General features: G+C 41.1%; 1 protein-coding gene across 3 annotated transcripts in view; it reads right to left on the reverse strand.

Annotated features, from left to right (window-relative positions):
• The window catches only part of LOC147014063 (protein FAM117B-like), a 152,177-nt gene that overhangs the window by 68,128 nt on the left and 71,549 nt on the right, over positions 1-12,500 (reverse strand). For all 3 annotated transcript variants that reach the window (XR_015050628.1, XM_085851670.1, XM_085851669.1), the window contains exon 4: positions 3,726-3,842. Coding sequence is in view for 2 of the 3 variants with exons in the window: in XM_085851670.1 (XP_085707796.1) it covers positions 3,726-3,842 (117 nt within the window). In the remaining variant the exon portion in view is untranslated. The remainder of the gene's footprint in view (positions 1-3,725; positions 3,843-12,500) is intronic.

Genomic DNA, 12,500 nt, shown 5'->3' on the forward strand with positions numbered 1-12,500 from the left:
CTAGGGACGCTTTGGTTCTCCAGCAACAACTGAAAAACCTTCAAAATCGGTACCGTTCATGCGAAATCAATTCCGAAAGCCATTATCCCACGTAGGGTTATGAAATTTGGCACGAATGATCTACAGGTGATGCTCTATCAAACATATGGAATACTTTACCCACAGCGCCCCCCTACAATTAGGATATGCGCGAAAATTGAAGGCCCTCTAGCAACCAGGTGAGTGCATTGATACGAATGAAACGTTGCAGGTTCATGGTACTCAATGAGTACTACAACTTTGCCTCAGGACATATTGACCGATTTCGCTTAGGTCAGGGGTCAAAGGTCAATTAGTGTAAAAATCGATAATATGCGAGAGCTGGAGGCACTTTCGCGCCAAATGCTACTCCTCCTCGGGTTACGGTCGGATGGTCATGAAAATTCACACTAATCATCTGGAATACATTGTGCACAAACGATCGAGCAGGATTTTCGATTTAGATCTTTGTTCACCCACAGCACCCCCTCGAACTTTGGGGATTTCCGATTTCAAACCACATTTTCGGTACTTTTCATTCAAATTGATACCGAGTAGTTATCAGTCGATGGAACTGGATGACATTTGATATGCATAATCTTAAGGTGATTCCCTATCCGCTATACGACATCCATTTTGCTCCATATCTTATAGTTTCCGTGCTCGGCGACCAATCGCCGCCTACCGGCCTGTTTGATTGTTTGTGAACAAAATATCTCAAAAAGTTGTGGACAGATTTGGAACAAATTTTGTAGACAAGTTGGGTATGTGACAAGGACTAAATGATTAGATTTTGGTGAAGATCTGTATCTGAGAATTTTTTCAATGATTCTTCACCATTGAGTGATAGGGCAAAAAGCGATATGTAGCACGATATCTCAAAAAGTTGTTGACAGATTCAGACGAAACTTGGTGGACATGTTGGGTGAGTGAGAAGGAAGAATTGATTCAATTTTGGTGAATATCCAAATCCGAATCTGGATACAAGCATTATTTAATTCTTAAAGTGATTCTTCACCATTGAGAGAGCCAAAAACGATACAGTCCTGCATTGCATGACATTTCAAAAATGTATTGGGCCCGATACGTTCTCGTGAATCAGGCGTTATGTGGCGGAGGTGTGCGCTCTTCCGAGTGCCCTTCTCGTTTGTTATTGTTACCATTTATTGTTATATTTTTCAACACAGAGTTTATTGAGGCTCAGGAAAAGCAAAATGACAGATGCTGAGATTACAAACAGTGGAGAATGGTGGTTGGAAACATGGATGTTTGGCATGTGTTCAAAGCAGGATTCGGAGGAAAAGGCAAGTAAGTATACAAGACAAGGTTAGCAAGAGTAAAATAAATTCATAAAACGGACCGGGCAGAGGACTGAACAGGCCTGCATCCAGAAAAATAACTTCAATAAAAAAGACAACGGATAAGGACAGGAAATGAAATGTGATACCAGTGACATTAAAGTTTCAAGCATGAGAGAGAATAATACATAAGCAACTCCACATGCAGGAAAAAAAAAGTGCAGTGTTTTGGCTTTGAAATGTTCAGAAGCGAGTTAGCAGAATGCATTTGACCTGGTAGGATATGAGAAGAGTGGGCTAACAGGATGGCCTAGGAGGTATGCACACTCACCTCTAAGCTGTTCAACTCCTGACCCAGCTATAAACTGACATCCGTGTTTCACAGATAGGGCGATTCATCAATGTGTGTGCCATCCCTCGGATGGCGGTTAAACGGACGTTCCGTCTGGCAGCATTCGTTGGTGGACGTTAAAGATCCAAAGGTGTCTGTCATGAGGCAGCGAGCTATCGCCAGCACCATGAATAAATTACAAATTCCTGCTCTAACCAGCAGATGGCATTGCATCAAATCGGTGGTACAGCCGCACCCTCAACTGATGTTACCCCGCAGCCTTGTGCTGAACAGAGGAGGAGAAGAGCTGAAACAATGTACAAGATCAGATGCGAGGTGAGAAAAACCAAAAGGTTTCAAACCCATCTACAATAATAGAGCAGCAAGTCCCATGCTTTTTGCTTTTGATGAATGGTGCAAAAAAAATATTAGAAGATCCACAAATCTGGAAACAGGAACACTGTCTCACAAGCAAGATCAAAACTCCACTGTACTAAGACTCAATATTTAACAAGCTGGAAGGAGTTCAAAGGTTCCGATGAAGTGCTCGACCTGACGATTAATGGCCCAGTCTGCTTGGCTTTGTCGGCCAGCTTCGAAATGTGGTCTGCTTTAAAAAAAAACAAAAATAAACTCATGTACCCCATGCAGAGGCCTAAGAGTTCAATGTCCTGATCTTCTAAGCCGAAGGGATGATTCCCAGAAGTAAAATCGGTGGATTAACATATCGGGTTTTCAATGCCATTAGCAATTATGGATTCAATTATTTTGCTTATGGCAAGCAGGCCAACCAGTAATTGAGTCGATCCAGTCTTTGTGGAAAGGAGTGACGTTGGACACCTTTATATGGGATCCTGTTTGGGATAAATCGAGCCGATTGAAATGAACATATCAGTAGCCAATAAGAACCCTTGTTCAAAATGGAGGGGCAATGCCGACAAATTGCGAATTTGAAAAGAAATTACATTATTTTCTATATAGTTGTGGAAAACTGAGTAATCACATTCAAAACCTGTTCAAACAAACTTGTGTGTGTGTATGTATGTGTATATATATATATATATACATATATATACATATACATATATATATATACATATATATACATATACATATACATATATATATATATATATATATATATATATATATATATACATATATATATATATATATATACATATATATATACATATATATATATATATATATACATATATATATATATATATATATATATATATATATATATATACATATATATATATATATATATACATATATATATATATATATATATACATATATATATATATATATACATATATACATATATACATATATATATATATATATATATATATATATATATATATATATATATATATATATATATATCTGTTGTCCCACAACAGGCATCTGCAAGCAGGTACAGTACTTAGAACAGACAAGAAATGTTAGGTTTGGAACCTTTTTTTTTTGACTTCTGATTTTGAGAAAACTGAAAATTAACCAAAGAAGCTGACATTGGAAAGCATTCCTCAAACAAACATGAATTAAATGGCTCGGAAACAAACTTGCCCTCAAAGGTGATCAATCCAACCATCGAAGGTGATGCTCACGCAATGTATTAGAAGGAAAAAAAATAATATTACATCGAACATGAGAGGCATGAACAAAATCTCAAAATCGATTCAACTGGATTAACACTTCATTTTCGAGCAATCAACTTCATTAAATAAGCATGAAGAACAGCAAAGTGACGACGACACACATCAAGCATTATTCATTCATGTTCACCCACATTAGTCATGCATCCTTCTTCATTCATGTAATGTCATATTTGTTTCGTGCATAAATTGTAGCCAACAGTTAATGCATATCACATTTGTGTTGAGCAACGTAATTCATTGTTCATTTCAAACGTGAAAAATTTGAACTTTAACACCGAATGAAAACACCGATCCCCTCTGATGAAAGAGTGCTTACAGAGGGTTTATACAACAATGTAAAGGCCTGTTGCAAGAGATTTAATACAGATGAGGTGTGACAGCAAGGGCAGACCTGTTGCAGCTTACCTGCTGCTGGACACTAGGTGGTGGGGCTCGGTGCATAGGCGACTGCGGTGGCTCCCGGTCAGTGCCATGTTTCCCTCCCTGCTTGGTGCGTTGCAGCTGTTGCCGCATCTTTGCTATCTGAACCGCACACAGGAAACATATAGAGGACATGCTGTCAAGCCTCTGTTAGAAATGCACACCATGTGATCAGGCTTCGTGCAATGGCACCTAGACCATGCGATCAGGCTTCCACCAGGCATGCATAACAAGTGGGGAGCACAAGCATTCAAATGGACAATGGCTGACGGTGGATTCAATACATTTTAAAAGGCATTTGTCTGTGGAAGAGAGGAATATAAATTTTGCTCGTTTGCCATGAGGAACTCTTCCCACAACCTGGCCAGATGTCAAGTTCTGGGCTTTACTTCATATTTAATTGCCGAAATGACAGTCAAAACATGTTAAAATTGAAGATCATGGGCGTTCAGATTTTGCTTTTTAACCATCGCCATGTAACAATGCAACATGGCAATGACGAAAACGTTGAAAGAGAAACATTTTATACCACATAAAAGTATTTTGGAATTCAAGATGGTACCCAAAATGACACGAGGAGAACATGAAGCAAACATGTGAGAAATATTTTGACTGAAAGCAAAGCATCATTTTGGTAACGGCACAGGACTCAAGAAAGTCCACATAATTCGCCACCGAGACAGTTGCCAGTAATGGAGAGCAGCTCAAAATAAAAGGATACAAAATTATAAAACAAAAACAATCAGCCAGTAATGGAGAGCAGTTCAAAGTAAAACGAGAGCAAAGTCGATGGCATGCCATCACAAATCGCCACGCTTCCCACCAAAAGCAAAGTTGAAAGATGGCAAAAAGTTCCAACAACAATGACCCAACATCAAATTTCACTTGAATAAAAAAAAAAAAAAAAAAAAAAAAAAAAAAAATCTGTTTTCACCTCTGTGACCCTAAATTCCCACCCACTGGAGCATGAACCAGGGGTCAAATCCAAAACGTTACATAATTTCATGCATCCCGCAATGTTGGATTGCATATACAAAAGTTAATTTTAAAATATTTAAAAATGTGCCCTGAATTGAATTTTTTTGGTGGTCAACCTTTTGACGCCGCCCCAGGGGACGGAGTCAAATATGATACTGCTTTTGAACCTAACTGCCAAGTGGTGATCATAACTACCAAGTTTGGTGGATTTATGTACAACACCTTAAGGGATCGTCTCCATCCAGCCATCACACAGACAGACAGGACAGACGACACTATTCCCCCCACTAAAAAAATTAAAATAAAATAAAAAACATGAAAAGAAAAACTAATCAATTTCCTGCTGAGTGGACCTCGAAATTAGATCATATTATAGTGAATCAAGTAACATTCAAATTAAACAAAATCCATGTACTTAAGGTTGGATGAAAGAATAAAATATTTTTTATTGTTTCTCGATATTCTTCTTTTTCAGTTCCTGAGGTCGAACATAGTGCTTCCTCTATAAAGGATCACTTTAGGTTCTAAAGGAAGGTTTGCAATTAGCCTTCAATTTGCATTTCCAAGCCATGCCACCTCACCTGGTGAAGGACTTTCTCAGGTGATATTTTGAAAAGTAGTTTTACTTTCTCAACAAAAAAAAAATGTTATGCAACAGATTTGCTCGGCAGGAACTGTAAGCCACTCACCACATTGCCAGAAAAAAGAAAGTTTTGAAAGGAGAGAGAAGTCGTGGTGTGTGTGTATACATGTATGTATATACAGTCATGCGCCACATTACGACGTTTCGGGCAACGACGGATCGCATAATCGCATTTGCGACGGATCTGCCAGCTCCATTATAGTAGAGTTCCCACAATAGGGTCCCGTGACCGTTTTTCCGGGACCAAGGTTTGAAGGTTGATTTTAGTCAATTTGAGGGTGCTGATTAAAATGAGCTGAGGTGAACCTAGTGAAAATGTGGCCTAACTCGGCGAGATGCGAAAATTCAAAATGGCCACCATGCTACTTCCAGTATATCAAAAATTGCATATCTTGGGTTCTACATGTCCGATTTTTATGATTTTTGGGTCAAAATATATGTGTTGAAGGTCAAGGTTGTCATATATTACCATTCCAGATTGTTATATTTAAGGGTTAAGTCGCAAAATATGAAATATAACTTTTCGGGGGCCAAATCCAAGATTGTCGTCGAGTAACATCTGGAAAATAGTAAAAAAAAAAAAAAAAATCAATTTTCTTCTCATAATATTATTGGCAGTGAATCTTTTCATGCAAGTAAATGTTTGTTTATATGTGGGAGTGCACAACAAATTGAGGCAAGAAGAGAAGGACGAATTATCTGAATTCCCGGCAATTGACGCTTTCCCGGTAAGTATTCTTGTAATTTGCATTGACCAAAGTTTGATGTACTGTCCAAACTGTCTTTTATCTAAGACAGTCATAATAAAATAATATTAACATCTCTTATATGCAAGCCAGATTGTTTTTATAAATGCCTATGGTGTGGAAAATTGCATCAAAGACGGTGAACATGAGCGTCGTAAATCCACGATAGCATATAGAGATGGGTCCAGAAATGTGAACATGAAAACATCAGATAGGTTTCCTGCCACAAAGAACTTCCAGGTGCTGTTCAGCAATCGGGGAAACAAACAAAGGCTGCAAAAGTTTCTAAAGGAGGAGTTCACCAAGCTTGTAAAGAATCATAGAGAAATTGACTTTGTGTACTCCATCAGGCAAAATTGTTGGAACATCTCCTCCGGAGAAAGGATGGAAGAATTTGAATGCAGTCGCATTGAGGCGGACACAATGCTGTTCTTCATCTATTCGCAAATCCAAAAAAGCAGGAAAAATGGAGACAGTCATGATTGATGCCGAGGACACAGATGTAGTGATTCTTTCTGAATATGTTGCACATCAACTGGAGGGCACCCTTGCTATCAAACGGAAAGACAAAAATCATCAGCTGCAGAGACCTTTGCTCTGATGATGTAGCTGAAATATTTATCCCATTACACATCCATAGTGGATCTGATACAACATCTGGTTTCTATGGACATGGGAAAACAGTTTATGAAAAAGGAACAGGAACTCACGAGGCACGCAATCTTTTGAAAGATGTTGGCAAAACACTTCCAGTGACACAAGAGGTGCTTCAGCAAATGGCCACATTCACTATTAGACACATCTATAATGACACAATCAGTAAAACGTTAAAGGCCCGGTCACACCTTGACGTTTTAGCCAGCGATGGCAACGTGTTAAAATTTATGTAAAACGCTGGCTTACGTTGAACTTTTGATGTTTTTTTTTTAAAGATTCGGATGTATTCATAGCGATTTGGTCTTATGTATAACGCATTGGTAACAACACAGAACGTTTCGTTGTGTTATAGATAACTTATACCAACGAATGCTGAACCTGTTGTCGGCCTACACAACCGATGCCCAACGATAGTCTAACTCAGGCATAGCGCGTTGCACGCATCGCCGACGATGTCGTGACGTAGCCTATTAAAAGGCTGACGCACAACGATTCGAATCATAACTGCCGTAGAAATGGAAGGGTCAAAATCGCGGTCACACCTTGGCGATCTTGCCAGCGTATGCCGACGTAACAAAAAGTGTGTCTAAAACGTTGGGGCACGTCGAATACGGTATGGGTAAGTTTGGTATGCGCGAGTAGAACGCTAAATACGCTATCATAAGTCGTAGTAATTAGAGTACGTCAAGAAATTTTGAACATGTTCAAAATTTTACGACGTACTCGGCGTATGACACACGTTCGCATGCGATGAGGATAAGTTTTACACACGATATGCGGACGCTTACACACGCCACAAAGGCTACTTATAAGCTACTCATAAGTCGAAACACGTCGCGGTAATGTCTTTTTTACGCGAAACTTATTTCTAACTTATGTTTGACGTGCTTTGAACCAATTCTTTACGTAGCCCCAACACACATCGACGTATGTAGACATATTCCAATGACGTCTTCCGGTCGACAAAAAAAATAAATGAACGTGTTTCTAGGTTACAACTGCCATATAAAGACGTGTTCCCAGCGGTTTTGGGAATTGGTATATAAAAATGGTGTTCATAAAAGGGGAACCCAACAGTGTTTGAGTCCTTTTTGAGTCGATGTCCATGTCAGCAGTATCAGTATCAGTATTACTATTACTATTAGTATTAGTAGTAGTTTGTTCATGTTGGCAGTAGTAGGTGGGTGTGAGGGGGAGGGTGTGGGTTATGATGGATCGTCCTTGCGTCCGCGTGTCCACGGGTAGGTTCATAGGCTGCCACTCAACGATTTAAATGGCTGCATCTCCACTATTGAAAGTAGACGCTTGCGCTCAACAATTGGATTTTTTTTTTTACACTCAACGACTTTTAAACGGTACCACTCAGCTAGTTTCATTGTTTACAATGAACGATTTAAATTGCTGTCACTCGCCTTTGTTTTTTTTTGTTTTTTTTTTTTGACGCTGGGGTTTGGAAATTTGAAACGTTTCTTCTGAACGTGTTAAAACGCTCAAACTCGACTATTTTAAATAGACGCTGCCGATGGACAATTGGAATCATAGCCAAGCTAGACATCGAAGTGTGAACATCCTCGTCATGCCGAAGAAAAGTTTGAAGAATGCTGCAAATAAGTGTCCTGGCCGTGGCCGTGGACGCTGACGCCAGGACGATCCATTATACCGACGTCTTTCAGCCTATGAGTAACTTAAAAGTAACGTCTGTCGACGTGTGGCAACGATCGCGTAACGTGCCAACAATACGTTAATCATAGGTAGGAAATAAGTTTCGGGTACTCTAAACATTACCTCGGCGTGTCTCAACTTATGATTAACTTACAAGTAGCATGTGTTGACGTCTGTCAACGATCGCAGACCGTGCCTACAACTTGTGGCCAGCGTAGCGGAACGTGCGAGTCATACGCCGGCATACGTTGTGAAATTTCAAGCATGAAAAAATTTGAGGACAACCGAAAAGTACAACGTTTAAAGCCAACGTACAACGACGTATGGCAACGTACTACGACGTATGCCAGCGTGCTCTCAATGTTATCAAAACTTACCCATAACGTATTCAACGTGTGCCAGCGTTTTAGAAAAAAAATTCAAAAATCGGCATACGTTGGCTAAAACGTCAAGGTGTGACCGGGCCTTAAGTGAAGCCAGAGCATGGAAGTGGGGTCAGATGAAAAACAAGTCCACGTCCCGCATCCCACCAGATCCAGATTCTCACAATCCGCATGTGACGCGAGTTAACTACCAAGTTTACATTCAACTAAACTATGACAAGCCGGATGCACCTCCAAATCCCACCAACCATGGATGGACAATGAAAGACGGTAGATGTGTGTCAGTGAGGTATACCCATGATGCACTCCCAAGAAGTTTACATGACTTGGTTGAACAAGAACAGACATTGTTGCACAATGAGGCTGAAAGTAATGATGAAGTTTGTGACTCTGGAGCCAGCGACTCAGATTGTGACTGAAGGATTACATGTATGTGTTTCAATGGAAATTTCATTTCATTTAATTTACAACTGTAAAAACATTGCCACAGTCAAAATATAAGAGATGTTAATATTATTTTATTATGACTGTCTTAGATAAAAGACAGTTTGGACAGTACATCAAACTTTGGTCAATGTAAATTACTAGAATACCGACCGAGAAAGCGTCAATTGCCGGGAATTCAGATAATTCATGTTTTATTTCATTTTTCCATTGAAACACTGTTGCTCTACAGACAAAATGAAGGAATGTTGATATTCTTTCATCATATTACTGTTCAAGATAAAGTACAGGAAGGACATACAAAAGAGTGGTATAACCTACCTGAACAGTGTAAAAGTTGAGAAATTGATATTATGTACACATCATGTTCTGAAAATAAAGACAATGATTGAGTCATTCTCTTCTTGTCTCAATTTGTTGTTCACTCCCACATATAAACAAACATTTGCTTGCATGAAAAGATTCACTGCCAATAATATTATGAGAAGAAAATTGATTTTTTACTATTTTCCAGATGTTACTCGACGACAATCTTGGATTTGGCCCCTGAAAAGTTAAAGACTTAACCCTTAAATATAACAATCTGGAATGGTAATGTATGACATCCTTGACCTTCAAAACATATTGTTACGGCTGTGGAAATTCGCATTACACCATAAAGGGCCCTCAGGTGAGATATCTTCATAGGTACATGTGTAGTTAGCCCAAACCCGGTGTATAGAGGGAATTTATGTGATCCATTCGGGCTGCGATCCTCCAGTTAGCCATTTTTCTGTTCTATCTTTTATTTCAAACAAACAGCATCTCAACAACCACACTACAACCACGCCACCTCCACCATCTACGCAACTACATCCGCTTCCGAACGGCAAATAAAGGCGCCAAGGAGGGAACTGCGAGGATGCGCAGGTTTCCCCGCCTGTTTCTCCCGTTTGACTTCCCCACGCTTTGGAGTGGAGGAGGGGCGATGCAGGTCAAAGGTCAGAGGTCATGTGAAGGAGGGGTCTCATTTTGGGGGAATAATTCTCTGGCCCAGAGCTAAAAACTGACTCCCCGGCCCCCGCACGGGGCAGGGTGGAGAGAGAGAGCGTGAGGGAACGCCCTTTTTGGGAACCCTCTCGAAGGAAGGTGGAGCCGAGAACGGGGCTGGGCGAAGGGCGGAGCCCCGCGCTATAAAAGAGACGGACACGGGCGGGGCGCTCGGTCGCCTCTTCCTCTTCGTCTTGGCTGGTGGTCTGGTTGGTTTTTGTGGAGAGTTGGTCTTCGGAAAGAGGTCCTGCGCCCGTGCCTTGGCGAGCAGCCCTGTCACGAAGGCACGGACGGGAGAAGTGGGAGCGCCAGTAGTGAGGTGGACCTGCGCGTCCGGACGGGGAGTGCCGGAGAGGGTTCGCCGGCCGCGAGAGAGGTCGGGGCCAGGCGTGACCACGCTGATGGTCGTGGGAGAGGGACTCACCAGCCATAAAAGGGAAGTCGCGACTTCTTTCTTTCTTTCTTTTCTTTGGGGTTTTTGTGTAAATGTATGTGGGTGGCGCCAGTCTGGCTCAAGTAGTATTGTTTTAAGTGTTGCCGTGTGTACGTGTATAGTCGGTTGTAGCTCTGCATTTGCTTCTATTGTTTTAACCGTTTTATGTGCATTTTGACTGTATGGCTGTATATACGCGCGCGTGTGTGTGTGTGTGGGTGTGTGTGTGTGTGTGTGTGTGTGTGTGTGTGTGTGTGTGTGTGTGTGTGTGTGTGTGTGTGTGTGTGTGTGGGTGTGTGTGTGTGTGTGTGTGTTTGTGTGTGTGTGTGTGTGTGTGTGTGTGTGTGTGTGTGTGTGTAAATTGCTTGCTTGTTGAACTGTTCCCGCTCTGCTTCGTCTCTTTTCCTTTTTAGTGACCCTCCATCTTGCATCACGTAAGGGGTTCGTAGTGGGTGCAACACCCCGGTAATTAATCGGAACCGTCGAGGCCGACGATAACACCGCTCGGTTATCACTGTAGCACGGAACGGACCGCTTAAGCGATTCGTGTCCGGAGTCGGCCTGTGGCGTGGTACGATCGCCCGGTCGACCATCCGCGCAGGTACTTAGGTAGTTCGAATTTGGCGAGCAACCCTATCCTGCGCGGGTGGGCAATTGGCACGGTCATGGTGGGGTTAAACCCCCACCCGTGACTAGCTCCCGGCATTGTTCCGAGAGGGTCACGACAGAATTGTCCGTACGGTGGGCGACGTGCCGCGATTCGAGTTATGTGGCCGTTTGCATGCCGGCGGGCGCGAATTCGCAACAATATATTTTGACGAAAAATCATAAAAATCAGACATGTAGAACCAGAGATATGCAATTTTTGATATACTGGAAGTAGCATGGTGGCCATTTTGAATTTTCGCATCCGGCCGAGTGAGCCCACATTTTCACGAGGTTCGCCCCAGCTCATTTTAAAGAGCACCCTAAAATTGACTAAAATCAACCTTCAAACCTTGGTCCTGGAAAAACGGTCACGGGACCCGATTGTGGGAAATCTACTATTATAATGGAGCTGAAAAATTCCTATTGCCGAGTGATGTTGCCGACGTAGTGCTGCCAGTCGTATAAAAATAGCACATACAATTATGTACACTGTACAGTACAATAATACTTCATAATGATAATAAACGACAGTGTGGCCCTGTTATAATGCAATCGTTGAGGTCCATAAAATGTCAGAGCGAAAAAAGCAGGGTCGTGCTAAATCCGGATTCAAGGAAATCGGCTTTCAAACTGAACCAATGTTTGCACGTTTACCTTCTCGCAAGTAAATTACCTTTGAATTGAAGAATTCCGCGAATAAATCGGTTGTTGCAGTCGAAATTAAAACGCAAAAATTGTTTTTAGTGAAGCTTTTTATGTTGTTAAAACAATCACACTGTTCCGAAAATATATATCACAATTGACAGGTGCTCATTTCTTCATTTATAAATTATAACATCGATGCAATGATTACGTATTTATAAAATCCAAACGATATTTATTCACCTCTCTATAATCGATGCGAGAGGAGATTGTAAGCTGCTGCTAACAACACCGATGGCAGTCATGAACAGCACAAAGGTAAAACTAACGCGTCTTTCGTCTCTCTTAGATGTGTGTTACAATTGCCGACAGTATTCAGTACAGTAACATGCTGTACAGGTTTGTATCCGAGGAGCAATAGGCTATACCATAGAGCCAAGGTGTCTAGGTTTGTGTAAGTACGATGTTCGAAAACAAAAACGAAAAAAAATCTAT

Source organism: Eptatretus burgeri, chromosome 13 (assembly GCF_056783735.1).
Source record: "Eptatretus burgeri isolate ZD-2024b chromosome 13, Ebu_testis_v1, whole genome shotgun sequence".
Classification (NCBI taxonomy): Eukaryota; Metazoa; Chordata; class Myxini; order Myxiniformes; family Myxinidae; genus Eptatretus; species Eptatretus burgeri.